General features: G+C 42.3%; 1 protein-coding gene across 1 annotated transcript in view; it reads left to right on the forward strand.

Annotated features, from left to right (window-relative positions):
* Nucleotides 1-4,210: 4,210 nt before the first annotated feature.
* LOC126176754 (solute carrier family 22 member 7-like) overlaps nucleotides 4,211-27,650 on the forward strand; it is a 557,899-nt gene continuing 534,459 nt past the window's right edge. The window contains exon 1 of the mRNA XM_049923922.1: nucleotides 4,211-4,300. Within this exon, the coding sequence (XP_049779879.1) occupies nucleotides 4,259-4,300 (42 nt within the window). The 5' untranslated portion in view covers nucleotides 4,211-4,258. The remainder of the gene's footprint in view (nucleotides 4,301-27,650) is intronic.

Consider the following 27,650-nt stretch of genomic DNA (forward strand, 5'->3'; position numbering starts at 1 on the left):
AAATAAATTAGTTTAGTACTAGAAATATCTATTTCAGGTCCTCGAGATACGACGATTTTTTTTTTTTTTTTAGAAAACAATTTTACGATACATGGAACAGAAGATAGTTAACAGACACAGTTCACTGCTAATGCATGGTTTAATTAATTTTAGATATGCATAGAAAATTGTTTAGAGAGCTGGATCAGACAACACTGAAACTACTGCATCGATTTAATTATACTATTTGTCATGAAAAACTAAGGTGATAATTTATGTAAAGCTCATCATATACGTCATTAACACTGTGTCTTCAAATCTCTTCACTCCATAAAAGTCTTTTTGTGTTTTCCTCTAACCAGTATCCTTACCATCCTACCTTATCCAGTAGAGAAGTGAATTTTACGAGCTGGTTGCATGATTGGTACATACAGGCTATACGAATGGATAGTCGTGACACATTGGTTGTCGACGGGCTATGCTTATTCTTCGCAAATTGCGAGTTCAATTAAGATTTGTTATGTGCAATTGCACGACAGGGAACACCAAGCTTCCCAATTTCCTAATGGTAGTTTGAACACGAACTGTTCATCACGTAAACGAAGCCACATTGACTATGTCTTCAAACTAACGACGTAATAGAGAGAAAATAAAAGAGCGGAAATTGCGAAAAGAGTAACTATTGTAAAAAAAAAAAGAATAACAATATTTCGAACAAAGTGTAAACCTAAAGTGCCTTGGAAGCACAAACTACGAACAAGAGACACGCTTTTCGTCAGGCCTTGTAGTCACAGAGACTAAATATTTCTTTGTAAATAATTTTTAGACATGATATGTATACTAAATGTTAACTGTACTTTGTAGTAATAATGCAGTCAGTAATAAATGGACACGTATGTGCTGCTGCGTGTGAACCGACTATAGACAAGTAATTAATGGACACGTATAAAAGTGGTGCGTGTGAACCTTAACATGACGACCAAATAAATGTGAACACGAATTAATAATAAAGTGTTAACTGAAAAGGTGATAACTCCAAGGGCAAGTGTGAAATACCGCGTGTGAAGTAATGTTATAAGTACTTGTACCACGAAACCACGATGTAGAAAGCCGAAGAGTGAAAGTGAATAAGTGTTGTACTTACCACAAACGGTACTGTACGCCTTTCGACGGACACATTCTTCGAAACAGCTGCGGGAGTCGCCGTATCTGGCTGCTTCCGTAATCCATAGTCGATGAAAAACTGTGTAAAAACTCACACCACAGCTAGTAGACACCTAACGCTCTGCTTCTCGCAGAATACTGCTGCTAGCGTTGTGGAACTGTCAAGTTATTATCACGTGATTGTGACCAACGGACGTAACACGTGTGCGCTGAGCGCTCAACAATCAATTTCTCTTTGCACAACGAGCGCGGATGCCAAATGTGTTTGAAATGCATTCAAAATAAAATATGATAAAGCAATGAATTAAGCACTCATGTACCTTGTGAAATTATAAAGACACTAATCGGAAGAGTCTTAAGCTCGATTTTCACAATTGCTACCGAATTCACTGACCAGGCCGAGTAATGACGAAAACGTGTCGAACCAAATAAAACCAGGAAAATAGATAAATATGAGAACTAAGCATTCCTAAGAGAATGAGACCTTATGTACATAAACAATTGTTATCCTTACCTAACCCAATTTTCTTTTAGACTAAGTTATTAGTAAGTAAGCACATTCTAATACAGATTTTTTTCTGTATTTTTCATGTACGAAAACATAAATGGAAGCACGGACAAGTGTCAAGGGAAATAGAGACCGTCACCATACGGCTCAACATGTTGCAGAACCAGTCTTCCAGTTCCTGACCCACGACGTATTTCCAACGCAACATCACACCCCGACAACTACTCCAACTTCCACAGTGAAAGTGATGCCCTACTTTTCCTCCACTGTGAAAGTGTAATCAATTTCCCCACTCAAGTGCAGTGCTATCATTTATACCCGAAGTTCTACCACTCCCAGTGCAACTCATACCTACCCAAGTGTAGTGAAACTTTTCTTTTTTTGCAGGTCATAAAAGCCACAAATAAGTAAAGTGCTACGTATTTACTGCAAGAAATCTTCGACGAAACAACGACAAAAATATTCCTGTAGTATGTCACTATAAAACAAGAATGTCAATTTTTTGTAACATTTTTTCCACGAGTGCACACAGCACCCAAACTTCCTGCGAAGTCAAGTAATTTATTTCTTTGTTATTTTTTTTATATTTATTATGCCATGTATAATGTATCTATGTATGTGTCTCTTTATCTTAATTTCATTATCTTTTACCGAGAAATGAACAGTTGTTATCCTTGTACAATACATTAGAAAGGGCACAGTTCAATTGTCATGTAGTTACCCTATGGACAAATTACTATCAATTTCAGTCGTACGAATATACTTACCTGATACTCTGTATGTTAACCACTTTGCTTGATGTAATGTGTAAAATCGATTGTAAAGAATTTTTGCAAGTAATACTAACTTGTTTCACGAAAGCAATAATATCACGACTACGCGTGAGTCTCGATGATCCTGACGGAGTCATCGCTCCTCACGCGGGAAGCAATGTGATAATATTGGATTTCAGACATTTTGCATATGAGAAAAGGACAGCCACCAAGCTGTAGTTTGTAATGATACTAAGCATGACAACACGAGAGTAAAAAAAAAAAAAAAAAAAACGAAATCTGTTTATAACGTTCGCCTACACCAAGACGCGCGGCCAGCGCTTAAAAGGTACTTTTAAATAGTATGACTCGCTGGGCGCAGATATTTAAAATCATTGCCGCAGCGCTTGATAGCAAGAAGCTGCGAAACAGAAGAAAGAACAATTTATCATTTGTTAGGAAAATTCTAGAGTCTTTATAGTTGGTTGTACTTCTGGTCGCCGATATGTTAACATGTACTTCATTACCTTTGATGTTTGGTTGCCGACTTGTTAAGACGTGTTGTGTAGCACCGCTACAAGTTTAGTGTGAAAAACCACGTTATCATCAAGAAAGAAAACGCTTTTGTAAACCTAGTGACGATAAAAAATACTTACGCGCACGCCAGGACATTTAATTTTTACAAAATATCACACATACAAAAGCAGCGATTGTTGGACTGCTCCATGTATGAGAAAAACATAAAAATGTAAGTTTTGTATTCATTGTAAATTTGGTAATGTTTATAGTTTAACGCCTTTCTTCTTTGAGAATATACTTTTCCTCCACTGTGCAGAAAATCTATGCTTATTCTTTTCTTTAAATTAACCACAAATAATGTTTATGTTTAAATGAACTTTGTTACAGGTTCGCTCTTTATCGCGGTGTGTCGATTGTATTTGGGAGACCATTAACGTGTTCAATTTACGATCTGACAACTTTTTTTTACAAAATTTCACTGTTTTGCATTCATTTCCAATTTTTTTTATTATTCAAATAGGTCCCTTAGGTAATTTCATTGAAGAGTCTGATTGCGTGAAAGCAATCCGGGTTAAGAGGTCATTTGAGAAACTATTTTCACGCAATCAATCCGTACGTCTCCTAAACACAATCGAGAACCGAAGCATCATCGATCATTCATTAATTTTTCTCTTTTTCCAAGTCGTACCAAGAAACGGCCAAGGAGAACTGCCGTGAGTACGCAATCTAGTGTTAAAAGGTTGCATTCTTTATCTTGTCGGCAAACATTGCCATGAATTATCATCATCAATGTTGTATTTGGTTAAATGAGAAAATCCCAAAAAACCTTTTAACGCTAGAATTTTAAAGTAACCAATTACTAGGAGCAAAGTTCTAATGCTTCAGTTCCTCTCACCTTGAATGTGTCATATGTTAACAAACAGCCCTGCTCATATTCTGGACTGAAATAACCATTTGTTAGTATCCTACTAGAGTTCTACAAGCTGGAATATCGATGAACTCTCGACTCTACTCAAACACCACAGGTATCTGTGATTAGAGCCTAAGCAACCTTAAAAAGCGAGCACACGCATTCATAAATTATCACTACCTTGACATGTCTCGCCTTCGTCCAGTTGTTACTCAAGTACCCGGTAACACGAATGTTATCGGCTGTTATTTACCCACGAACGTAAGCAAGAAATTGGCGACCTGTTTCAGGTGTCGTCAGCAGATACAAAATATCGCAGCTCAGTCAATAGTAGTAATACGTACTTCAGGAACTTTTGGCACTTGCCGGCCCAGTTTGTTAGCGAACACACGCGTGATTTCCGTGTACAGGATTCTCTCACCAGAGATGGAGAAGGTCGTCCACAACGGCGAATTACAGGCGCTGCAGGTACTGTGAAACGTTCTTACCGCCTGTCTACAACGGCTACCTACCTACACAACACCAAAGGCACATACCATTTTACGTTTACATTTACATGCGAGGTGTTTGACAATCCATATTACACACTTCTGGAGGTTGCAGAGGGAACCTAGTAGATCAATTTTTACGTAGGAATCCATGTCTGGAAACGTCATTCAGCGAAGCTACAGAGCGTCAAAGTTACAGGTGCTGGCGCCTGTACGTGGCGCTGCCTATATATATATACGGGCTAATTCCGTGATGACGTCGCAGAATTTCTAGGACGTTGGAGGAGGATAAATGTATAAATTTGAGGTAAGTACCGGAAGCAAACGAGTGAAAAGTTATAGACGAAAAACTACTTCTACGTCTGACAGTGGAATGTACGTATTGGTACTGTTGTTGCTAAGATTGTACGATACGAAACTTTCAGAGGTGGTAGTATGGACCAAAGTAATAACAAATGTCTAGTAAACATGGGCTCTAACCTACATAACTTAAGAGGTGTGAGCGCTTGATCAGTAGAGGAGATGCGTTTCACACTAGCGAAGGTGAACAAGTGCTCAAAGCCCCTCGGGTATGCATTTTAGAGGCCTTGTTTACTGGACATTTTTTCTTGTCTTGGTCCACACTTCCATCTCTGAAAGTTGCGTACCCTACATTCTTAGCAACAACACCAGTACCAGTACTTTATTTCTATGTCAGAGGCATCAGAATAATTTCGCATGTATCTTTCGACTTGTTCGCTTCCGAAACAGAGACTCTTACCTCAAATTGATACATTTATTCGTCTCTAACATCATTGAATGAGAAAACTGGTAGAAGTAGACTTCGGGGAAGATCAGTTTGGATTTCTTAGAAATGATGGAGGCAATACTGACCCTATGACTTATCTTAGAAGATAGATTAAGGAAAGGGAAACCTACGTTTCTAGCATTTGCAGACTTAGAGAAAGCTTTTGACAATGTGGACTGGAATACTCTTTTTCAAATTCTGAAGCTGAAGGTGGCAGCGGTCAAATACAGGGAGCGAAACGCTATTTACAATTTGTACAGAAACCAGATGGCAGTTATAAGAGTCGAGGGGCATGAAAGTGGTTGGGCAGGGAGTGAGACAGGGTTGTAGCCTATCCCCGATGTTATTCAATCTGTATATTGAGCAAGCAGTAAAGAAAACAAAATAAAAATTTGGAGTAAGAATTAAAATTCATGGAGAAAAAACTTTGACGTTTGCCGATGACATTGTAATTCTGTCAGAGACAGCAAAGGACTTGGAAGAGAAGTTGAATGGAATGGACAGTGTCTTGACAGGAGGATATAAGATGAACATCAACAAAAGCAAAACGAGGATAATGGAATGTAGTCGAATTAAGTCAGGTGATGCTGAGGAAATTAGTTTAGGTGATGATACACTTAAAGTAGTAAATGAGTTTTGCTATTTGGGGAGCAAAATAACTGATGATGGTCTAAGTAGAGAAGATATAAAATGCAAACTGGCAATGGCAAGGAAAGCGTTTCTGAAGAAGAGAAATTTGTTAACATCGAGTATAGATTTAAGTATCAGGAAATCATTTCTGAAAGTATTTGTATGGAGTGTAGCCATGTATGGAAGTGAAAGATGGACGATAAATAGTTTGGACAAGAAGAGAAAAGAAGCTTTCGAAATGTGGTGCTACAGAAGAATGCTGAAGATTAGATGGGTAGATCACATAAATAATAAAGAGGTATTGAATAGAATTGGGGAGAAGAGGCGTTTGTGGCACAACTTGACAAGAAGAAGGCACCAGTTGGTAGGACATGTTCTGAGGCATCAAGGGATCACAAATTTAGTATTTGAGGGCAGCGTGGAGGGTAAAAATCGTAGAGGGAGACCAAGAGATGAATACACTAAGCAGATTCAGAAGGATGTAGGTTGCAGTAAGTACTGGGAGATGAAGCAGCTTGCACAGGATAGGGTAGCATGGAAAGCTGCATCAAACCAGTTTCACGACTGAATACCACAACAACAACATCGGAGGCATTGTTGTCTGACCAATATCGCTGTCAGGATTTGTGCGAAACCAGTTGTCAGCTACTTGGTTGTAGATATCTGCAACAGGCTTAAAATATGCGAGATCTAGTAGCCTGTGAGCGCTGTCTGTAGATAGCCAAGGCGTCATTACATCATCATCTCTAGCTAGAGTTACAGCTTGAAGACTTCTTTCTAAGTGTTGCATGTCCGTGCAATATTAGTAACACCCTTCCGTTAGAATTTTTGTTTTTTTTTTTTTTTTTAGTTAAGATGCCAATATTTTTGGTTCATATACAGTGCTCCATCAACTGGACAGACAAATCTTTAATCATCCAACCACTGTCTGAAAATATGGGAAATCGGTTCCAGGTAGAGCTGCAGGTTCTAAATCACGAGAAAATGGGTTTCTCTTAAATTTTAGCATTGCAGGCACATACACGCTAGAAACAATGAAACAACAAACACACCTGCTCTTTGCCGCACATTTTTTATTGGCAGGTTAGTCACGTTATTATTGCGAGGTTACAGAATAATAAAATGTTAGGAGGTTACACTGAATGTGAATGTTATACATATTTTTACTGTTGGGAGGTTACACAATAATGTGATTTTGTTCCTACTGTCTCCTTAAGCTGGCTTCTCTGACCCCAGGTTCCCCTCATCAAATTGTTCAGTGGAGCATCCTCTATGTCCTTTTAACATTTAGGACGTTCTTGCACAAACCTGAAAGAAACCACAACTGACTACATACCGAGATTTCAAACACATTAATTTATCTGATGTTGCAAATGAGCTGGAAGAAATACACTCTAACAAAAAAAAACGATGCACCACGAATGAATTATCAGAATGGGACGGAAATCGGTAAATTTGACTTACATGAACAGACAAAAGAATGATCAAATTTCAGAAAAATTGGATGGTTTATTCAAGAGAAAGAGTTTCGCAAGTAGACCAGTCAATAGCACATTATTCCATCTCTGGCCCTTATGCAATGAATTATTGGTCTTGGTATTCGTTGAGAGAGCCGCTGGGTGTCCTCCTGACGGATATCGTGCCAAATTCTGTCCAATTGGCGAGTGAGATCGTCGAGATCCCTAGCTGGTTGGAGGCCCTGCCATTACTGCCCCAGATGTTCTCCATTGGAGAGGAATCCGGCAACCTCTCTGGCCAAGCACGAAGACAAGTAGACAGTAGAAACTCTCGCCATACTAGAGCGGGCATTATCTTGCTGAAATGTAAGCCATGGACGGCTTGTCACGAAGGGCAACAAAACGGGGCACAGAATATCGTCGAGGTGTCGCTGTGCTGTAAGGATGCCGCGCATAACAACCAAAGGGTTCCTGCTGTGGAATGAAATGACACCCCACACCATCAGTCCTATATGTTGGGCGGCACTGTGGTTGGTGTCCCACCGCTGCCCGGGGCGTTTCCATACCCGTCATCGCTAGTCGTCAGTGCTGAGTTAAGAGGGGCGGCGTTTCAGCCAGTCTGTGGGAGCTAATAGTTCTAAACACTGACCATGGCCTCCCAACCTCGACGTTTTAACTTAAAGAACAAGTAAGTACCGATATTAGTGATTTTCTGTCCTATTTTCATTTACGCATTGAGCGAGCGAAGAACTGATTACCTATACGCCTATGTAAGCACAGTATTCTCTCTTCTCATGACCTTTACGTGAAACGTGCGTTGATGTCAGCGAGTGAATTTCCGATTTTGCTCTCAAGACTCGCATGTTCGCTGTTCTTCATGGATCTCCGGTGATGGTCCAAACTCCATAGCCCGCAGATGTGCTTCCTTACAAACACTTATCAAATGCGTAAGTCCTTGTGCTGAAGTGTCCGCGTCGGAAATGGCGTATGCTCTTCGTACCTCAGTCCTAAGAACGCCACTGCGTTGGTATGGCGGATGACAAATCTTACAATGCAGAAACCGATCTGCGTGCTGCCGCTTTCGATAAACACTGTGTCGCAGAGTGCCACCTGGTCTTCTGTAAAATACAATGTCCAAGATTGGAATCATCCCATCACTTTCAACCTCCATGGTAAATTTAAAGCTGGGATGACGACAGTTTATGTGCCCAAAAATCTGTTGAGAACCCATGTACACAGCGACAATATTTTTGAACAGAATGACGGAGTGGCTATGGGTGGTCGTGTATCAACCAAAGTCGCCAACCTATTTTTGTAGGACTTCGAGGATATGCCGCCGAAGACTTCGGCTTTGCATCCAACTTTTTTCTGGAGCTATGTGGAAGATACCTTTTTCGTCTGGCCACAACAGATTTTTGGACCACTTCAACTGTCTTCATCTGAACATTAAATTTACCATGGAGGTTGAAAGCGATTGGATGCTTCCGTTCTTGGACGTTATGGTTTACAAAAAACCATGTGGCACTCTGGGAGACAGTGTTTATCGAAAGCCGACGCAAACAGATCAATATCTGCGTTATAAGATTTGTCATCCGCCATACCAATGCAGTGACGTCCTTTTCCGTCCCTTTCCGTCCATTTCCGACGCGAACACTTAAACCCAAGAACTTGGGCATTTGATGGGCGTTTTTAAGAAAGGAGTTCTTCGGGCTAAGGAGTTTGGACCATCACCGAAGATCCATGAAGAGGAGCGTAGATCGGTGGCCTTCATTCCTTACGATGGGGGCATAGCTATTAAGACTGGAAGAATTCTAAGGAGTTTTAACATGAAGAGTGTGTTCTGTCCGCCTTCCGAGAGTGGGGCTCTACTCGGCTCTGTGAAAGATGAAATGAAATGAAATGATCGTGTGGTATTGTTGGCCGGGAGGCCAAATGCGGGAAAGTTCGGCCGCCATATTGGAAGCCCTTTTTAGTTGACGCCGCTTCGGCCACTTGCGAGTCAATGATGATGAAATGATGATGAAAGATGATTTGGGGCTTAGGAAGCTTGATATATACAACATTTCATGTCAATGTGGAAACGCTTACATCGGCCGTTCGATTCGCACACTTAATGACAGATGCGTGGAGCATCACCATCATGTGAGGCTACAACAGCCGGAAAAGTCGGCGGTAGAAGGACATGGTATAAAATTTGACGAAACTATTATTGTCGGCAACACTTCCAGTTTTTGAAACAGCGTCTATAAAGAGCCAATTGAAATTATGTTGGTGGATAATTTAATTAATAGAGACAGTGAGTTTCGTCTTAGCAGGACGTGGAATCCTGTACTATCCCGCATCAAAACTGAACGTTCTTCGGTGCGGCTAGTCCGAGTGCTCAAAAATCGTCTGTGAGTGGGATGTATGGTTGCCGGCGGTGTTCTACCAACGGCCGCGCCACCTGCCCTGTCTTGGAGGGCAGCAACTGTGATGGGCGGCGCTTTCACCGTGTACGGTACGGAGGCCTACATAGGACGTCGTTTTGCAGACTGGCATCAGTTATCAGCGAGACTCATCAGCAGAAACAGCGTTCTCCTGAAGATGGCGAACAGTTGGCTCGCCGAAATACTGAATCGAGTTGATGTTAGGATCCGGCAGCAAAACCGAAGAGATTTTCAAGGTCACTAGCGTTGTGCTGGGTGCTGGTTCTGTGTCAAGAAAATGGAACATGCTTATGTCTCACAGTGAGTACTGATTTGAATGACGATTTGGATCCAGAAAGGAACTGCGTACTTACGGTGACAGTATAGGTGGCTTTGTTGTTAATATCGATCTGTAACCTTCCATTGTGATGGACAATTGGTAACATATCACTGACTGTTCACAGGATATATACGTGCTCGTATATAAACCGTAGTTACTGGATTATATCATAATTTGCTTATAGAAACCAACTGTATATGTTAATAGAATGGAGTCCTTCAAGAATTCCCTAAAACATTGTACAAAAATCTATTGTTTTAAGATCACTATGGTTCCTGATTTAGGCTATGCTTTCTATACAAATAACGTTTGGGTTTTTTTGAAAGTTATTTCTGCCAGTTAACATAATAACAGTTACTTGGTACCGTATATTCAGGGCTTTGCTGTACACAAATACAATTCCAGATTGTACTACATTATTTGTTACCTGGTGCGCTTATGGAATATTGGTTGTGTTTACTCTATACCTCAATCTGTAGTCAGCTGCTGTGTGAGCAGCATTTTTATTCGGCGCGCTGTCCCAGTGTTTGTATGTATTGTTTATTTTAATATTTGCATCCCGTTATCCAGTGATTTTCGTGATCTCCACATGCGTAATCGTAAAGTGCTACGATGTATAGCACAGATGGAGGTGATTATGTGAATTTGAAGGGAGTAAGGTGTATTACTCTTCCAAGTCTGTGGACAATGAATTTTATGCATTGTTGTACTTAACTTGTAGACCTGTTACCCTGTCAACTTGGTTCTATCCATTGCAGATACGAGGATTCTAATGTAGTTTTACCGAAACCGGTTATCTAAGTAAATGCTTTACTAGTGATCTCGACTTTTTGAAGTTTTTCTTCTGCATTTATCAACCTCATATGTGTGCAGCATATCTTCATTTTTTTTCCTATTCCTTCGTATTACGGTGGCAGAAGTATACAAGCGTAAGTAGTCAGTCCAATCGTCCAATAGTCGTTACATTTAGCCGCACTTCGCTAATTCGGTACTGAGATGATAATATTTTATTGAAAATCTGATGCACTCTTTTCATAGTTTTTTTTCACACCAACTCATTTAGGCTGCTAGTTTCTACATCTTCCACAGATTACAATAACTTCGAACATCATTGTCTCCTGCTCACTATGTCACTAGTGTGAAGTTTCTCATAATTTATTTACGAGTGTTCCTTTCGAAGCTGACTGCATTCTTCAACAAAATAATATTATGTCTGGATGTGAACATGGCTTCAGTTCACAGTGGTTAACTGAAACATTACTTTCAACCTGATAAACCGTGTCTCAAATGCAACGGACAATCACACAAACTCTCAAGATTATTTATAGATTTACCAGAAGCTTTTTCTGATGTGACTGATCATTCTGCACTTCTGACGAAACTTGAACGATATGGCGTAAAAGACTTGTCAAATGACTCGATTAAATCGTATTTAGGATATAACTCTCACATAACAGAAATAAAGAACAGGGAAAGGAATGAACTCCAGATTCACGTATCAGAACCATGTGGAACCATGTGTACTGAGTCATTGGTGTCCCATAGGGCTCCACTTCACCTCCATTTTTTTTTTTTTTTTTTTTTTGTTATTGATTCAGAGACAGAATTGTTTGGAGTTATTATGGCACCCCTCACCATGACTGAGCCGTAGCCAAATCTGTCCATTTCCTCGTATGCTGCTTCATTATAGCGTTCACTACGACGACGGTACACACATCGCACAGTGTTAGACGAAAGTGGGACTCGTCTACAAACAATACACTGCGCCAGTGCCGCACCTGCGTTCCTCAACAAATCGAAGTCGATCTCTCACGTGTAGAGCAGTTAAGCGAGGGGCGTGATGAGGCCTTCTTGCTCTTAAACGGGCATCTCGGAGTGTGGTCCCTATTGTTTGGCCACTGACAATACAACCAGCTGTCGCTCTTGGACCATTTTATAGATCCCAGTGCGCCGGCAGAGAGAATAATTAACCCCGGCTTTGTTGTGTATGCAATGGTTTCACGAAATTGCTTTCAAACCTTCCCAACAACATCAAGCTCTGTATACACTGCACGACTGATCCAACCTCCCTGCAGTAATGTAACTGCCTGAACACGTTCTGCCTCAGTCAGATGCCTCATGTTGACTGATGAAACGTACACGAGTATAGAGACGCAAACGATACTTACAAAGGTTAGATGGCAGGGTGAGACATTTCTCGTCCGTTTAACTCTTAGGCACAGCACGATACATTTGAATACCGCCACTAAGCCATGGCTTTCAAACGTATCATGGAGGGTTGTTCTCATTATTAAAATGTGTTGGAAGAACAAGAGTTACGGTGTATACACTGACGGAAAAAATCACAACAGCAAAAAATAATTAGTGGAGTGCAATGAAATTTCGGGGCTACATTTGCCACGCGGGATTAGCCGAGCGGTCTAGGGCGCTACAGTCATGGACTGTGCGGCTGGTCCTGGCGGGAGTTCGAGTCCTCCCTCGGGCATGGGTGTGTGTGTTTGTCCTTAGGATAATGTAGGTTAAGTAGTGTGTAAGCTTAGCGACTGATGACCTTAGCAGTTAAGTCCCATACGATTTCACACAAATTTGAACATTTTTGGGACTATATTTGTCTAGAAAACATATTTACACTATGTGATCAAAAGTATCTGGACACCTGGCTGAAAATGACCTACAAGTTCGTGGCGCTCTCCATTGGTGATGCTGTAATTCAATATGGTGTTAGCCCACCCGTAGCCTTGAAGACAGCTTCCACTCTCGCAGGTGTATATTCAGTCAGGTGCTGGAAGGTTTCTTGGGGAATGGCAGCCCATTCTTCACGGACTGCTGCACTGAGGAGAGGTATCGATGTCGGTCGGTGAGGCCTGATACGAAGTTCCAAAACATCCCAAAGCTGTTCTATAGGATTCAGATCAGGACTCTGTGTAGGCCAGTCCATTACAGAGATGTTGTTTTCGTGTAACCACTCCGCCACAGGCCGCGCATTATGAACAGGTACTCGATTGTGTTCAAGAAGCAATCGCTATCCCCGAATTGCTCTGCAACAGTGGGAAGCAAGAAGGTGCTTAAAACATCAGTGTAGGAGCACGACCACACCATAACACCACCGCCTCCAAATTTTACTGTTGGCACTACGCACGCTGGCAGATGACGTTCACCGGGCACTCGCCATACCCACACCCTGCTAGATCGCCATGTTGTGTACCGTGATTCTTCACTCCACACAACGTTTTTCCACTGTTCAATCGTCCAATGTTTATGCTCCTTACACCAAGTGACGCGTCATTTGGCTTTTACGAGGTGCATTCAAGTTCTAAGGCCTCCGATTTTTTTTCTAATCAACTACTCACCCGAAATCGATGAAACTGGCGTTACTTCTCGACGTAATCGCCCTGCAGACGTACACATTTTTCACAACGCTGACGCCATGATTCCATGGCAGCGGCGAAGGCTTCTTTAGGAGTCTATTTTGACCACTGGAAAATCGCTGAGGCAATAGCAGCATGGCTGGTGAATGTGCGGCCACGGAGAGTGTCTTTCATTGTTGGAAAAAGCCAAAAGTCACTAGGAGCCAGGTCAGGTGAGTAGGGAGCATGAGGAATCACTTCAAAGTTGTTATCACGAAGAAACTGTTGCGTAACGTTAGCTCGATGTGCGGGTGCGTTGTCTCGGTGAAACAGCACACGCGCAGCCTTTCCCAGACGTTTTTGTTGCAGTGCAGGAAAGAATTTGTTCTTCAAAACATTTTCGTAGGATGCACCTGTTACCGTAGTGCCCTTTGGAACGCAATGGGTAAGGATTATGCCCTCGCTGTCCCAGAACATGGACACCATCATTTTTTCAGCACTGGCGGTTACCCGAAATTTTTTTGGTGGTGGTGAATCTGTGTGCTTCCATTGAGCTGACTGGCGCTTTGTTTCTGGATTGTAAAATGGCATCCACGTCTCATCCATTGTCACAACCGACGAAAAGAAAGTCCCATTCATGCTGTCGTTGCGCGTCAACATTGCTCGGCAACATGCCACATGGGCAGCCGTGAGGTCGTCCGTCAGCATTCGTGGCACCCACCTGGATGACACTTTTCGCATTTTCAGGTCGTCATGCAGGATTGTGTGCACAGAACCCACAGAAATTCCAACTCTGGAGGTGATCTGTTCAACAGTCATTCGACGATCCCCCAAAACAATTATCTCCACTTTCTCGATCGTGTCGTCAGACCGGCTTGTGCGAGCCCGAGGTTGTTTCGGTTTGTTGTCACACGATGTTCTGCCTTCATTAAACTGTCGCACCCATGAACGCTCATTCAACACATTCATAACTCCATCACCACATGTCTCCTTCAACTGTCGATGAATTTCAATTGGTTTCAGAGCACGCAAATTCAGAAAACGAATGATTGCACGCTGTTCAAGTAAGGAAGACGTTGCCATTTTAAGTATTTAAAACTATTCTCATTCTCGCCGCTGGCGGTAAAATTCCATCTGCCGTACGGTGCTGCCATCTCTGGGATGTATTGACAATGAACGCGGCCTCATTTTAAAAGAATGCGCATGTTTCAATCTCTTTCCAGCCCAGAGAAAAAAAAATTGGAGGCCTTAGAACTTGAATGCACCTCGTACCGGCGTGATGTGTGGCTTATGAGCAGCCGCTCGACCATGAAATCAAAGTTTTCTCACCTCCCGCCTAACTGCTTGCAATGGATCCTGATGCAGTTTGGAATTCTTGTGTGACAGTCTGGATAGATGTCTGTCTGTTACACATTAAGACCCTCTTCAACTGTCGGCAGTCTATGTCAGTCAACAGACGAGGTCGGCCTGTACACTTTTGTGCTGTATGTGTCCCCTCACGTTTTCACTTCACTGTCACATCGGAAACAGTGGACGTAGGGATGTTTAGGAGTGTGGAAATCTCGTGTACAGACGCATGACACAAGTAACACCCTATCACCTGACCACGTTGGAAAAGACCTTGAGATCCACAGAGTGCCCCATTCTGCTCTCTCACGATGTCTCATGACTACTGAGGTCGCTGATACGAAGTACCTGGCAGTAGTTGGCAGCAAAATGCAGCTAATATGAAAAACGTATGTTTTTGGGTGTGTCCGGATACTTTTGATCACATAGTGTATCATTGGGGTACGAGGCGACTTAAAAGTGGAACATCCAAATGTAATCGCAAGAAGGGAAGAAGCCACACTGCAGAATCCTCAAGACGTTTGTTTATTTATTATTAGATAGCCTGACCAAATTAGGCCTTTGCGCCCTCTCTTAACCAAAAAATTTTACATAACTATCACAATAATAATAATTTGCATTAATAATAATAATAATAATAATAATAGTATAATTGAGAATGACATTGTTTAGCTTAGCAAGTTAGCATATTGGGAATGGATGGGATAATGAAAGAGGAAAAGTTTGAAATGAAAGTGACAAAAGCTATTAGGAAAGAAAAGAATTTCAACTGAGAACTCTGTAGGCAACATATATGTTAATACCATTACAATAACGCAGGTTAATGTAAGCGAGAGATAGGCCATTTCAAATGTGATATGCTGGTACGTTAATAACAGGTGTATCCGCCAGAATGTTGACTGCAAGCGTGCAGACGTGTATGCATTGTGTTGAACAGGTGCCGGATGTCATTTTGTGGGCTGGAGTTCTATGCCTGTTGCACGTGGTCGGTCAGTCAGTTAATGTTGTGTGTGGATGGCACTGGAGTTGATGTTCGATGATGTTCCATATGTGCCCGATTAATGACAGATCTGGTGATCAAGCAGGCCAAGGCAATACGTCGACATTCTGTAGAGCGTGTTGGATTACAACAGCGGTATCTGGGCCAGCGTTATCCTGTTGGAAAAAACCGTCTGGACTGCTGTTCATGAATGGCAGCACAAGTCGAATCATCAGACTGACGTACAAATTTGCAGTCGGGGTGTGTGGGACAACCACGAGAGTGCACCTGCTGTAATAAGAAGTCTTACCAAACGTGTAGATCCAGTGTGACCGTATGTTACCCTCACTACCGTTGGAGTGGCTACATTCCTGCCAAGTCTTCTGCAGTATCGCAGAAGGAATATCCAGCTTTCGTAGCCCTATTACAAGACCTCGTACAAACTCAGTGAAATGTTGATAGTGGTGTCTTTGTCGCCCTAAAGGCATTCTTGGGTAACATCAACACAGCATGTCCAATCTCAAAGGCAACTAACGCTGACGACTGTTACAGCGTGTATTTAAAGTGAACCTGATTTGTAACGTCATAGTAGCTCCACTCTTATATGACTGACGTGAAATTTTGAACAGACATAATCTTTCAAACGTAACAACACGCTTAGCAACTTTCATTCATGTCGCACAACTCCTTGGTGTTGCCAATTTTTTTTCCGTGAGTGGAACTTAATCACGGACTACGTACGTCATACACTCGATCAAATCCTTGTCCCTCTAATTGTTTTGAGCAGTGTATGGGAGTACTGAAGAATGGGATACAACCCGTCGGCTTTGACTAATCATGTCACAAGATTTAAAAGCATAGACGAATGCTGAGAAACAAACGATTATAGTACAGAAAAACAGATAGTGGACATACATCATGTACATCCATACTTCGAATGTAATGTTACGCGTATCACTTTTTTTCACAGTAGAAAAGCCTAGTACCCTATTCTTCAGTTGACCTACACATGGCAACTAAAGGATAGGATACTAGCGCTAGCGAAAGCAAAAAAAGCAACATACGTAACATTGGCATTAAGTACCTCAGTTGACATATACTATAAATTTTACGTATGTTGGTTTTTTCGCCTTTGCTGGTACTAGCATCAGCTGAAGAACACGGTAACAGTACCAGTGAAGATGAAAAAAAGAGACAAACGTAAAATTTGTATCGTGTACTTCAGCTGACTTAGATAGGCCAACTAAAGAATAGGCAACTAGAACAGTGAAAGCGAAGAAACCGAGGAACGTAAAATTTGTATCCTGTTCTTCAGCTGACCTACTCTTCTGAAGAATAGGATAGCTGCACTGGCGAAGGCAGAAAAAGCGACAAACTTAAAATCTGTATCCCGTACTTCAGCTGACTTATAAAGGCCAACTAAAGAATAGGCTACTAGAACTAGTGAAGGAGAAGAAACCGAGGAACGTAAAATTTGTACTCTGAAGTCCGCCTGCTGAGCTGGGTGGTAACGTGCTTGCCTCCCATGCACCGGGCTCTGGTTCGATTACCGACCGGATTGGAGATTTTCTCCGCTCGTAGACTGGGTGTTGTATCGTCCTCATTATCATTTCGTCCTCATCACCGGCATGCAAGTCGCCCAATGTGGGGTCGACTGAGATTAAGACTTGCACTCGGCGGCTGGACTTCCCTGGATGGGGGCTCCCGGCCAACAATGCCACACTCTCATTTCATTTTTTGTATTCTGAAATTCAGTTGACCTTTATAGGTCAACTGAAGAACGGATACCAGCAATAGCGTAGGCGAAAAAAGCGACAAACGTAACATTCATATCCTGTATTTCATTCGACTTACATAGTAGAAGATACGAATTGTAAGTAGGCTGTTTAGGTTTTTATGTTGGTAACGCCACGTAGCGCTCTGTATGAAAATCACTGACTGTGCTGCGTGCAGTCTCTGGCTAGGTTTGCATTGTTGGAAAATTCGATATTGTAGTGTTGGGTAGTTGGATGTGAACAGCGCGTAGCGTTGTGCAGTTGGAGGTGAGCCGCCATCAGTGGTGGATGTAGGGAGAGAGATGGCAGAGTTTTGAGAGTGGACGATCTGGACGTGTGTCCGTCAGAAAAACGAAATTTGTAACACCGGATGTCGTGAATTGATATATATTATGACTTTTGAACACTATTAAGGTAAATACATTGTTTGTTCTCCATCAAAATCTTTCATTTGCTAACAATGCTTATCAGTAGTTAGTGCCTTCAGCAGTTTGAATCTTTTATTTAGATGGCAGTACTGGCGCTCGCTATATTGGAGTAGTTCGAGTAACGAAGATTTTTATGAGGTAAGTGATTCATGAAAGGTATAGGTTATTGTTAGTCAGCGCCATTCTTTTGTAGAGATTATTGAAAGTCAGACTGCGTTGCGCTAAAAAAAATATTGTGTGTCAGTTTACTGTTGATCAGAATAAGTAAAGAGAGAAATGTCTGAGTACGTTCAGTTTTGCTCAGCTGTTTGAAAATCAAATAACGTAAGAGGTTTACCAGCACTGTCGTTTATAATTTTTCTAAGGGGATATTTCAGAATCAGTTGCTGAGGAAATAGAAATTACAACGACTCACTGTCAAACAAAGGTGTAATTCAAGAGATGTACACAAATGATTTAGAATTACCACAAGCGACAAAAAGCATACTCAGTATCTTTCTCTTAATATCACATTCTTTTATTTCTATTTACGATTATAATGTTTCTCCACTGAAGATAACCGATTTATTACTTATGTCTTAAAAATAAACAAACTAGTGTCTATTACTAAAAAATGACGTCATTGGTCAAAGTCGACGAATTGTATCCCATTCTTCAGTTGAGACCAGTGTATCTGCTTCAAGTAATTTTCAGAAAATTAAAAATAACGCCACAGGAAATTCTGTCCCTAGCACCAGTTTAGATCGCTGTCAGTCAGTTGCTATCCAGTTTCTGCGGTCACTGACGAGGAGAACACGTGCCGTTTTATGTGCCTCTGTGAGCACTGCCCTTTTGCGAGGTACCAGACCCAGTGTTCATTGCAAGCTGTCCCTTTCACAGTGCTCGCTCGCGGACTGGTTATGACGGACCTGCATTCACTGACAGCAGCAGTTCATGTTGCAATTCAAGCCCGTTGTCACTGACACGCTTCCTCGGGTGCCCGTCGGTTAGGATCTTTCTGCCACTATTGTTCCTACCTTGTGTTACACGGCTGCCAATAGTACACCATTTCTTGGAGACACGTAGGACAGTCGCCGTAAATGCGTAAACAAATCGGGCAATTTATTGATTGTGTGGTCACGCGCACGTCCGAACACGGTAGCTTTTTCCTTTCAGTGTGTCACGTACCATTTTGTGCCCCAGTTTGCAGGCAGCCGATTGTGACACATACACACCACTTTACTGCCGTGGCTTATGCCAGCGGTGGAAAGTCGCGTAACCTCCCGGTAACAGTCCTACACCGTCCACTGTGCAAGAGTGAGTCGAAAACGAGACGGTGCATCCTGCTCGCTAAGGAGGCAATGCTTAGGTGCTTATTTGTGTCATTGTTGTACGAGGTGCATTCAAGTTCTAAGGCCTCCGATTTTTTTTCTCCAGACTGGAAAGAGATAGAAACATGCACATTGTTTTAAAATGAGGCCGCATTCATTGTCAATACGTCCCAGAGATGGCAGCACCATATGGCAGATAGAATTTTACCGCCAGCGGCGAGAATGAGAACTGTTTTAAATACTTAAAATGGCGACGTTTTCCTTACTTGAACAGCGTGCAATCATTCGTTTTCTGAATTTGCGTGGTGTGAAACCAATTGAAATTCATCGACAGTTGAAGGAGACATGTGGTGATGGAGTTATAGATGTGTCAAAAGTGTGTTCGTGGGTGCGACAGTTTAATGAAGGCAGAACATCGTGTGACAACAAACCGAAACAACCTCGGGCTCGCACAAGCCGGTCTGACGACATGACCGAGAAAGTGGAGAGAATTGTTTTGGGGGATCGCCGAATGACTGTTGAACAGATAGCCTCCAGAGTTGGCATTTCTGTGGGTTCTGTGCACACAATCCTGCATGACGACCTGAAAATACGAAAAGTGTCATCCAGGTGGACGACCAAATGGCTGCCCGTGTGGCATGTTGCCAAGCAATGTTGACACGCAACGACAACGTGAATGGGACTTTCTTTTCGTCGGTTGTGACAATGGATGAGACGTGGATGCCATTTTTCAATCCAGAAACAAAGCGCCAGTCAGCTCAATGGAAGCAAACAGATTCACCGCCACCCAAAAAATTTCGGGTAACCGCCAGTGCTGAAAAAATGATGGTGTCCATGTTCTGGGACAGCGAGGGCGTAATCCTTACCCATTGCGTTCCAAAGGGCACTATGGTAACAGGTGCATTCTACGAAAATGTTCTGAAGAACAAATTCCTTCCTGCACTGCAACAAAAACGTCCGGGAAGGGCTGCGCGTGTGCTGTTTCACCGAGACAACGCACCCGCACATCGAGCTAACGATACACAACAGTTTCTTCGTGATAACAACTTTGAAGTGATTCCTCATGCTCCCTACTCACCTGACCTGGCTCCTAGTGACTTTTGGCTTTTTCCAACAATGAAAGACACTCTCCGTGGCCGCACATTCACCAGCCATGCTGCTATTGCCTCAGCGATTTTCCAGTGGTCAAAACAGACTTCTAAAGAAGCCTTCGCCGCTGCCATGGAATCATGGCGTCAACGTTGTGAAAAATATGTACGTCTGCAGGGCGATTACGTCGAGAAGTAACGCCAGTTTCATCGAATTCGGGTGAGTAGTTAATTAGAAGAAAAATCGGAGGCCTTAGAACTTGAATTCACCTCGTACAATGGATGTTTACATAGGAGGGCACGGTGTCCCTTGGTATTTCTGCAGTTTTCTTTCGCCGGCAAGAGACACAGAGACGTCTTGTTCCATAATAAAAGTCTGTTTCATCGTGTACAGCGCACTGCAAACTACCTCCGCCTCAAAGAATAGAAATCGCCAGCGCATTTAACGCGAATAGTGTAAGACTGATTCGAGGATCATTCCATGAACGTTGCTTGCGTGGCTTCTAGGGACGTCTGACCCTGGTCTTAATGCTATTCGTCGCGCCTTTGCGTAAGGTTTGCTCGCTTCGGTCTCAGTTCTGGCCAATCAAAGAGAGTTGTGGGTGGTGGATGTGTGGTGATGAATCAAGATGGCTGCTATACGCCTTCTTTGTCTCTTGGAATCTGTGTGTCGATAGGTCATTAGGAACAGGAGTCTTACGTGCAACTAGGCAGATACCAAATATTGTGTTTCTTATTTGTTTCTCTTTTTAAGCGTAGTCAAAATGTTCTCACCATAAACACTTTTTGGATAGTAGTGTCGAATCGGTAGAAAATATTAAATAACCTTTCTGAAAAGGATATTTGGTTTTGAGAACACTATTCAACGATTCTACTTTTAGAACATTTTCAATATGAAATTCTTCCAGTTTCTCGCAGATTAATATACGAGGTTCAACGTTAATTGTATAAGCTTTACATATAAATTATCTACATATTAAATACTGAATATCCTTTTCCAAAAACTTTCTCCTCGTGCAATGTGTCCTTAAGATTTCTTATCACAAACATTTTTTGGATAGGAGTGTCGAATCGGTGGAAAACATTAAATAACTTTTCTGGAAAGGATATTTTGTTTTGAGAACTCTATTCAACGATTCTTCCTTTGGATCATTTTTCAATATGAAATCCTTCCAGTTTCTTGCAGCTTAATATATGAGGTTCAACGTTAATTGTATAAGCTTTATATGTAATTTATGTATATATAAAATACTGAATATGCTTTTCCAAAAACTTTCTCCTCATCTAATGTGTCCTTAAGATATTTTATTCAACGGCTGACAAATACTGACTGTTGGGTTGCCATGTACTGACTTGTGAACCGTGTAGTGAAACAAAACTTCTACCTTGGTGGATTGCTAAATTTGAAATAATGAAAGTGAATCTAAGTAAATCCCAAAAGAAAATGCTGCATTTTAAATAACGAAAGTGAATCTAATTAAATCCCAAAAGAAGCTAATTGTGTACTCGGTGAAAACTATCGAACTGTAACTAATACTAAAGTACGTTATGAACGTTACATAACATGAAGTGCAATGTCTAACTTTAAATAACCGCAAAATAAAATACTGCTCAGCTCGGAACAAAATATCTGTTTAAGATTACCTTTTCTGTTCACTGTAAGTTAAACTGCTTACTTAGCACAACACCTGAAAATTCTGGCTACCTACCGTTTGCTCACAACAATGCAAAGTGAGATCTGACCTGGACGAAAAGTAGCTTACCTTTTGCTCAACACGCTATTTTATGTCTGGTGTACTGATGTTCACGAAAGCCAAGTGAAATCAGCAAATGGAGCAGCTAAAGAAAAATAAGCTACTCAGCATTAAATTTTTTCCTTGCGTGTCGGAAACAATCTGTAGCTGCGTATGGCATAAGGTGTAATGCACACATGACGTAATATTTCAAACTCTACTAAGAATAATTCAGGAGGGTTTTACTTTAAAGAAGATCTTTCTTGAAAAATTATACTCTGATTATTGTTAACAAAGAGTGTACAACATAAGGTAACTAACAATTATGAAATTCTTTCATTACAAAAATTACTGACATTTAAACCAACTGCGTAATTTGTGACATAATGAAACCAAGGAGATCGAATTAACACTTCTCATGAATATCATTAGGCATTTTAAGGACAAAGATTTTCCTTCAGTTAATAGTTCTGACAAAGAAATATTTCTTTCTTGTGCGTGCATTGGTTATCTTGAATTATTCCTCCAAAAATCTTCTGCATCCATATACTCAAGAAAATATCTTTACAAACGAGTTTTCACCTTCGTAATTATCCCAAATAATTGCACCAAGACTCATAAATATCAGATCTACTTCTTTAAAACACAGCTGCTCGCTACAATGCCTCTAATAAGAATGCCCTAGCGCCGTGCAATTGACTGGCGATCAAGTGCACCATAGATTACATTAAACACTGAGTCAAGGATTCTATCTACTACTCGTGCAGCGCGCTCGTGCTTCTTTGTCCCAGTGCAGTAAAGGTGAAATATTTACAGTGGCAGAAAACATATGAAAACCTTACCACTGTAGGTATATTTTTAGAGAACATTGGAAGGATGGTGTGAATGGAACACACTGTATGAGTATATGAGTGGCAAACACAAAATTTGAGGATGTTTGTTCACGTAAGAATGATCTAATCGAACTGCAGTGTAATAATTGAAAGTAAATGATTTTGGTTAACAATTATGACTGCCGCATCTGCAACGCATATACGCTCTCCAAATCTTTGTGATGTTAGGTGAAGATTTGTGTGATGTTGGGAGCTTAATTATCGTAATAACAATGGGGAAAGTGTCTTACGGTCTGCTAGTTTTATAGATGCTGGAGCTCTCGTGTTGCAGCCTAATGTTTCATCACCTCCCCCTCCCCCCTCCCCCCACTTGCCCTCCCTCAAATACATTCATGGCCTTTCTGTCCTCGACTGCACTTGGTTGTGGGGGAGATGGAGCCTGACTAACTCGATGTACCACGTAACATTATGTGTAGTTGTAGATGACAAACTTATTTACACCACTCTATAGGACATTTCCAGATCGTTAATCGTCACGCAGAACTAAAAAGTAGTGGGAATTCCGCCGCTGACATGATAGAAAATCCAAACAGATTCTGGTCGTATGTGAAGCATGTTAGCGGCAAGAAACAATCAATTCCTTCTCTGCACGATAGCAATGGAGAGACTATCGAAGACAGTGCTGCTAAAGCAGAGTTACTAAACACAGCCCTCCGAAATGCCTCCACAAAAGAAGACGAAGTAAATATTTCACAGTTCGAATCGAGAACAGCTGCCAACGTCAGTAACGTAGAAGTAAATATCCTCGGAGTAGTGAATCAGCTCAAATCAAGCAACTCAATAAACCAAGTCTTCTGGTCCAGAATGTATATCAATTAGGTTCCTTTCGGAGTATGCTGATGCATTAGCTCCATACTTAACAATCGTATACAACCGTTCGCTCGACGAAAGATCCTTACCCAAAGACTGGAAAGTTGCACAGGTCACACCAATATTCAAGAAACTTAGTAGGAGTAATCCACTAAATACAGGCCCATATCGTTAACGATGATATGCAGCAAAATTTTAGAATATACACTCCTGGAAATTGAAATAAGAACACCGTGAATTCATTGTCCCAGGAAGGAGAAACTTTATTGACACATTCCTGGGGTCAGATACATCACATGATCACACTGACAGAACCACAGGCACATAGACACAGGCAACTGAGCATGCACAATGTCGGCACTAGTACAGTGTATATCCACCTTTCGCAGCAATGCAGGCTGCTATTCTCCCATGGAGACGATCGTAGAGATGCTGGATGTAGTCCTGTGGAACGGCTTGCCATGCCATTTCCACCTGGCGCCTCAGTTGGACCAGCGTTCGTGCTGGACGTGCAGACCGCGTGAGACGACGCTTCATCCAGTCCCAAACATGCTCAATGGGGGACAGATCCGGAGATCTTGCTGACCAGGGTAGTTGACTTACACCTTCTAGAGCACGTTGGGTGGCACGGGATACATGCGGACGTGCATTGTCCTGTTGGAACAGCAAGTTCCCTTGCCGGTCTAGGAATGGTAGAACGATTGGTTCGATGACGGTTTGGATGTACCGTGCACTATTCAGTGTCCCCTCGACGATCACCAGTGGTGTACGGTCAGTGTAGGAGATCGCTTCCCACACCATGATGCCGGGTGTTGGCCCTGTGTGCCTCGGTCGTATGCAGTCCTGATTGTGGCGCTCACCTGCACGGCGCCAAACACGCATACGACCATCATTGGCACCAAGGCAGAAGCGACTCTCATCGCTGAAGACGACACGTCTCCATTCGTCCCTCCATCCACGCCTGTCGCGACACCACTGGAGGCGGGCTGCACGATGTTGGGGCGTGAGCGGAAGACGGCCTAACGTTGTGCGGGACCGTAGCCCAGCTTCATGGAGACGGTTGCGAATGGTCCTCGCCGATACCCCAGGAGCAACGGTGTCCCTAATTTGCTGGGAAGTGGCGGTGCGGTCCCCTACGGCACTGCGTAGGATCCTACGGCCTTGGCGTGCATCCGTGCGTCGCTGCGGTCCGGTCCCAGGTCGACGGGCACGTGCACCTTCCGCCGACCACTGGCGACAACATCGATGTACTGTGGAGACCTCACGCCCCATGTGTTGAGCAATTCGGCGGTACGTCCACCCGGCCTCCCGCATGCCCACTATACGCCCTCGCTCAAAGTCCGTCAACTGCACATACGGTTCACGTCCACGCTGTCGCGGCATGCTACCAGTGTTGAAGACTGCGATGGAGCTCCGTATGCCACGGCAAACTGGCTGACACTGACGGCGGCGGTGCACAAATGCTGCGCAGCTAGCGCCATTCGACGGCCAACACCGCGGTTCCTGGTGTGTCCGCTGTGCCGTGCGTGTGATCATTGCTTGTACAGCCCTCTCGCAGTGTCCGGAGCAAGTATGGTGGGTCTGACACACCGGTGTCAATGTGTTCTTTTTTCCATTTCCAGGAGTGTATATTGTGTCCGAACATTATAAATTACCTCGAAGGAAACGGTCTTTTGACACACAGTTAACATGGGTTTAGAAAACATCGTTCCTGTGAAACAGAACTAGCTCTTTATTCACACGCAGTGCTGAGTGCTATTGACAAGCGATTTCAGATCGATTCCTTATTCCTGGATTTCCGGAAGGCTTAAGACTCTGTACCACACAAGCGGCTCGTAGTGAAATTGCGTGCTTATGGAATATCGTCTCAGTTATGTGACTGGATTTGCAATTTCGTGTCAGAGAGGTCACAGTTCGTAGTAATTGGCGGAAAGTCATCGAGTAAAACAGAAGTGATTTCAGGCGTTCCCCAAGGTAGTGTTATAGGACCTTTGTTGTTCCTTATCTATATAAACGATTTGGGGGACAATCTGAGCAGCCGTCATCGGTTGTTTGCAGATGACGCTGTCGTTTATCGACTAATAAAGTCATCAGGAGATCAAAACAAAGTGAAAAACGATTTAGAAAAAATATCTGAATGCTGCTAAAAGTGGCTGTTGACCCTAAATAACGAAAAGTATGAGGCCATCGACATGAGTGCTAAGAGGAACTCGTTAAACTTCGGTTACGCGATAAATCAGTCTAATCTAAAAGCCGTAAATTCAGCTAAATACCTACGTATTACAATTACGAACAACTTAAAATGGAAAGAACAGATAGAAAATGTTGCGGGTAAGGCTAACCAAAGGCTGCGTTTTATTGGCAGGACACTTAGAAAATGTAACAGACCTACTAAGGAGATTGCCTACACCACGCTCGTCCGTCCTCTTTTAGAATACTGCTGCGCGGTGTGGGGTCCTTACCAGATAGGACTGACGGAGTACATCGAAAAAGGTCAAAGAAAGGCAGCACGCTTTGTATCGTGGCGGAATATGGGAGAGAGTGTCACATAAATGATAAAGAATTTGGGCTAGGAATCATTAAAAGAAAGGCGTTTGCCGTTGCGACGGGATCTTAGCACGAAATTCCAGTCACCAACTTTCTCCTCCGAATGCGAAAATATTTTGCTGACACCGACCTACTTAGGGAGAAACGATCACAAAGATAAAATAAGGGAAATCAGAGCTCGTACGCAAAGATATAGGTGTTCATTCTTTCCGCGCGCTATACGAGATTGGAATAATAGAGAATTAATTGTGAAGGTGGTTCAACGAACCCTCTGCCAGGCACTTAAATGTGATTTGCAGAGTATCTTTGTAGATGTAGATGTAGATAGAAAACCAATCAAGTATCAACACCCCTTCTACCTTGGTTAGGGACAAGAAAGGTGGTTGCAATGTGATGTAGATATTCCAGGAAATTGTAAATATTTGTGAATTGTTTCAGACGAAACAATAGCAATAAGTACAGTATAACTCGTATATGTGAATGAATTCTTCATGTTTCCTGTGGTATTTATCTGTAGATGACTTCACAGTTAAATCTGTTTTGGCAGTAAGAATTTACTGGGAATTAAGTTCTTCCAGTTTTGAATGTGTATTGTGTTAAGAAAGAATCCTGACAATGTTCTACACTCTGTCATCTGTTTATGTTCTTCGCGAACGGGACATGGTGGGCTATCGAAGAAGTCTGGTTCTTCTCGGGTGCTCACAGCCATCTGTGGTTACAGCATAAGCAGCCTCAAAATGAAAACATTTGTCTTCATAAATTATCATCCTCTTGACTTGTCAGAGAGTTAGACGCGTCTCATCTTCGTCCATTTGTTACTCATATACCCATTAGACATGAATTTCATCACTTATGTTATTTCCTCACAGTTGCAAACCAGAAACAGGTTTCCTATTCCAGGTGACGTCAGCAGATACCCAGTATGACAGCAGTTGCTGTGATACGGAACCCCAGTCTCCTGCGTCACAAACCGTCCCAGTGAGCGAACGTGCTGCCCTCTTGAACGGAAGTCTTTGTGCAGGGATGGAGAAAGACGTCGGCAACGGCGAACTGCAAGCACTAGAGGTACTGTGAAACTTCTGCCCAATTACAAAACAACAAACGCACCCTGCATTATATATTTACACAGCTATACACGATGAGGCATTTGAAACTGTTTTGGTATTATTTGGAAAACTGCAAATCAGATTAAAAAGAAAAATTGTTTGTCACGAAGAGGGACCTCCAATGACACCAAACTCCACCCCCCTGCCCCACCCACAAGGCGCGGGAGAGGGAGGGGGCCTACTTTCTATTGAGGATTCGTATTCTCTCGGAAAAATGCGTAACTTCTGCAGTAATTTTTTTCAGTGCGTTATAGATAGCGCTGTAATAGACAAAAATCAAAGTGCGTTAAAAACTGTTTAAGAATGTTAATATTTCTACATCTGCATGATTACTCTGCTATTCACAAT

The sequence above is a fragment of the Schistocerca cancellata genome, chromosome 3 (genome assembly GCF_023864275.1).
Source record: "Schistocerca cancellata isolate TAMUIC-IGC-003103 chromosome 3, iqSchCanc2.1, whole genome shotgun sequence".
NCBI classification, from domain to species: Eukaryota; Metazoa; Arthropoda; class Insecta; order Orthoptera; family Acrididae; genus Schistocerca; species Schistocerca cancellata.